Source organism: Trypanosoma grayi (genome assembly GCF_000691245.1).
Source record: "Trypanosoma grayi strain ANR4 Tgr_1381_V1, whole genome shotgun sequence".
Taxonomy (NCBI): Eukaryota; Euglenozoa; class Kinetoplastea; order Trypanosomatida; family Trypanosomatidae; genus Trypanosoma; species Trypanosoma grayi.
In genome coordinates this window covers 1-3,593 of record NW_008826999.1, presented here as the reverse complement: position 1 = coordinate 3,593, position 3,593 = coordinate 1, and the positions used below count along the sequence as shown (strand labels likewise).

At 57.8% G+C, this 3,593-nt stretch overlaps 3 protein-coding genes across 3 annotated transcripts; all 3 read left to right on the top strand.

The window, feature by feature from the left end:
- Positions 1–671: 671 nt before the first annotated feature.
- On the top strand, positions 672–1,892 carry DQ04_13811020 (putative ATP-dependent DEAD/H RNA helicase; the record flags this gene model as incomplete). Its single annotated transcript, XM_009317034.1, has 1 exon — positions 672–1,892. The coding sequence occupies one exon, from the start codon at positions 672–674 to the stop codon at positions 1,890–1,892; it is 1,221 nt and encodes a 406-aa protein (XP_009315309.1).
- A 637-nt stretch (positions 1,893–2,529) lies between these two features.
- DQ04_13811010 (hypothetical protein) lies at positions 2,530–2,877 on the top strand (the record flags this gene model as incomplete). The annotated part of the gene is made up of 1 exon (XM_009317033.1): positions 2,530–2,877. The coding sequence occupies one exon, from the start codon at positions 2,530–2,532 to the stop codon at positions 2,875–2,877; it is 348 nt and encodes a 115-aa protein (XP_009315308.1).
- A 222-nt stretch (positions 2,878–3,099) lies between these two features.
- DQ04_13811000 (hypothetical protein) lies at positions 3,100–3,593 on the top strand (the record flags this gene model as incomplete). Its single annotated transcript, XM_009317032.1, has 1 exon — positions 3,100–3,593. A coding segment is annotated over one exon (494 nt), but the record flags the coding sequence as incomplete, so codon positions are not given.

Genomic DNA, 3,593 nt, shown 5'->3' with positions numbered 1-3,593 from the left:
TATATATATATATATATATGTTGTTTGTATGTGTGTCTCGACATACAAGCGTGTGCCCATGCCGCGACAATAGTGTGTGTATGCTTTGCTCGAAGAAAAGAGACGAGAGAAGGGAAGGGAATAGATGGGAGACGGAGAAGAACGAAGAAAGAAACATTAAGAGTTGAAGGGAGGGAAATGAGAAAAAAAAATATTAAGACACGACGTTGCAGGCTGCATTCCTGCACCTCCTCTTCCGCCCCCGCCCCCACCACCACTTCCACTACCAACAAACGCGACAGCACTAACGCCGCCCTCCGAAGGCTTGCTGCGGCTCCTGCCTGGGCGCAACATCCGCACTCTGCATCCTAANAGCACTAACGCCGCCCTCCGAAGGCTTGCTGCGGCTCCTGCCTGGGCGCAACATCCGCACTCTGCATCCTAACTGATGTGCCTTCAGGGAAAGTTGGGTTTCTCTCTTTCGCTTTGTTCTTCTTACCAGTGAATAGAGAGTAGGGCTATAAACTAACACCACTACTACTCCACTACCTAAGCGGCATCAGCAACAAGGGAGCGCATTCTTGCAGAGATAGATTGAGAGAGAGAGAGCAAACGCAGCAGCAGCAGCAGCAGCAAGACAAAGGAGAAGACCGGACGGGGAAAACGCGAAGCGTCAGATCTACGAGAGCACGATGTCGTACGGCGGTGGCGGGTACTCGGGCGATCGCATGGGTGCCCTCGGCGCAAACCTCCGCGACGTGAATTGGAAGGAGGTGCAGGTGGTGGCGTCGCAGTGGAACTACTACAAGCCGCAGGCGAAGCGCAGCGATGAGGAGATCGCGCAGTGGCTGCGCGAGAATCGCATCACCATCTACGGCGACAGTGTGCCGCAGCCGATGCTCGTCTTCTCCGACCTCGTAGCACCGGACGCGATCCACCAGGCGTTCATTGACCTTGGCTACGCCTCCCCGACGCCGATCCAGTCCATCGCGTGGCCAATCCTTCTCAACTCGCGCGACCTCGTCGGCGTCGCCAAGACGGGGTCCGGCAAGACGATGGCGTTCATGGTGCCCGCCGCGCTGCACATCATGGCGCAGCCGCCCATCCGCCCCGGCGACGGCCCCATTGCGCTCGTGCTCGCCCCGACCCGCGAGCTCGCTGTGCAGATCGAAGAGGAGACGCGAAAGGTGCTGCGGCGCGCGCCGAGCATCACGACAACGTGCCTGTACGGCGGCACGCCGAAGGGGCCGCAGATTCGCACGCTCCGCGCTGGCGTGCACGTCGCCATCGCGACGCCGGGGCGGCTGATCGATCTGCTCGAGATGCACGCCACCAACCTCCTGCGCGTCACCTACCTCGTGCTTGACGAGGCGGACCGCATGCTGGACATGGGGTTCGAAGTGCAGATCCGCAAGATTTGCTCGCAGATACGCTCCGACAGGCAGACGCTTATGTTCTCCGCCACGTGGCCGCAGGAGATTCGCAACCTTGCGGCAAGTTTTCAGCGCGACTTCATCCGCGTGCACGTTGGCTCAGAGGACCTCGTCGCCAACAACGATGTCTGCCAGCACGTCATAGCGGTTGAGGAGTACGACAAGCAGCGCCGCCTGGAGGAAATTCTACAGAAGCTCGGCCAGCAGCGAGTGCTCATCTTTGTCAAGACCAAGCGAACCGCTGACTCTCTGCATTCCTCGCTGCGGCGCTTCCTTGGTGGCGCGGTGATGGCTATCCACGGCGACAAAGAGCAGTCGCAGCGTGACTACGTGCTTGACCGGTTCCGCCGCGACGACCGCTCAGTGCTTGTCGCGACCGATGTGGCCGCGCGTGGACTAGACATTAAGAGTTTGGACGTGGTAATTAACTTCGACATGCCGACTAACATTGAGGATTATGTGCACCGTATTGGTATGTGAACGACTTTCCGGTTGAGTCAACTTTGCTTCGTTCCTCCCCCCTCCCTCTGCAGTTCATCATCTCTATCCGTATTTTTTTTTGTAGTTCCCATATTCCCTCCCTCTGTGTGTGCGTCCCCCCCTCTCCCGCCACCTCTCTCCGGGTCTTTGTTTTGGCGACGGCTTGTCTCACAGCGGTGCCTGCGCTCAGCGGGGTGCGGCTGGGGGAACACAGAAACAAAAAAAAACCAACAACAACAGTTCCCCCACCCTCCCCAAAGCGCACATTGGTTTCTGTGTGTTTCTGTGTGGGCTACTATCGTCCTTGGTGTATGTATGTATGTGTGTGTGTGTGTGTGTGGGCACGAGTATGAAGGAGATGCCAAGAGAAAGGGTCTGAGTAAGGCGTAGGAGTGTGTTTCTCTTTTGTGGGTAACGTATGCTTGGGTGGCATGCATGCAAGGATCTCTGTATCTGTAAAGGTGTAGGAAGGCGTCATCCCATACACCCACACCCACACCTACACACACACCCACACCTACACGCACCCACACACAAAAGGTACGACAGATTAGACGGGCAGAGAACGATAGGGGAGGATGTGACACTATTGTTGTCATTGCCTTGTCTTCTTCTTCAAATTCCCTCGTCTGGCGTGATGCACACTGACTGCTGTGCATGGCTGCGTGCTTCTGTGTGGTGCTTTACCTGCATGCTGGGCAACTCCGCAAAAAGGAGGGAACATTGCAGTAGCGGGGCTGAATTCACACAAGAACAAACAAGTTCACCACAGCAGCGGCATGGGTGGAACAGATTCTGCTACGGCTCCTGCTGTGCTTACTGCTTATTTTTTTATTTGTGGTTCTCTTCTCTTTCGTTGCGGGGGAACCGCACACGAGCCGCATGCTCCAAGCCACACCCGCGTGACACACACGCCGCAGCCCCCTACCGGGCGCACGCACTCCACACCGCCAGGAACGCCGCCGTCAACATCGACCTTTTTTAAAAGAAAAAAAAAAACCTAAAAAACCGCCCGCGGCCTTCTGGTATCACTGAACCTGAAAAATTCTCTTTGCTTTTCTCTCCCCATGTGTGTGTTGTGTAAAACCGCGTGTTTTACGTATTGCCATTGCACCTGCAAACAGGACGTACTGGACGCGCTGGAAAGCGAGGCGATGCATACTCTTTCATTACGGCGGCAGACCCGACAAAGACGATTCGAGACCTTATGGACATCCTGCGACGCGCCAACCAGGAGGTTCCACCCGAGTTGTATGAGCTCATGAGCCGCGGCGGCGGTGGCGGTTACCGTGGTGGACGCAACGGCGGCTACCGTGGCGGCCGCGGCCCTCCGATGGGCCACAGCGGTGGCTACCGTGGCGGCTACAACGCACGCCCCTACGCCCCGTACGGAGCTGCTGCTGCTGCACCGCCACCAGCCATGCCGTACGCCAGTGGTTATCCAATGGAACTGCGTCCACACGTCGGTGTGGGTGGCGCGTACGGCCCGCCGCCAACAATGGCAGCAACAGCGCCCGCCATGCCACTCAATGCGCCGTGGGGCAGTGGTGCGCCACAGCCCCCTTACGCAGGGGAGAAGCGCGGTCGTGACTCTCCCGACTACCGGCAAGCTGACAGCCGCGATCGCTACCGCCGCCGCTCACGCTCACGCTCCCGCTCTGGTAGTCGCCAACGACGTCACGGCTCTGACGACAAGTACCG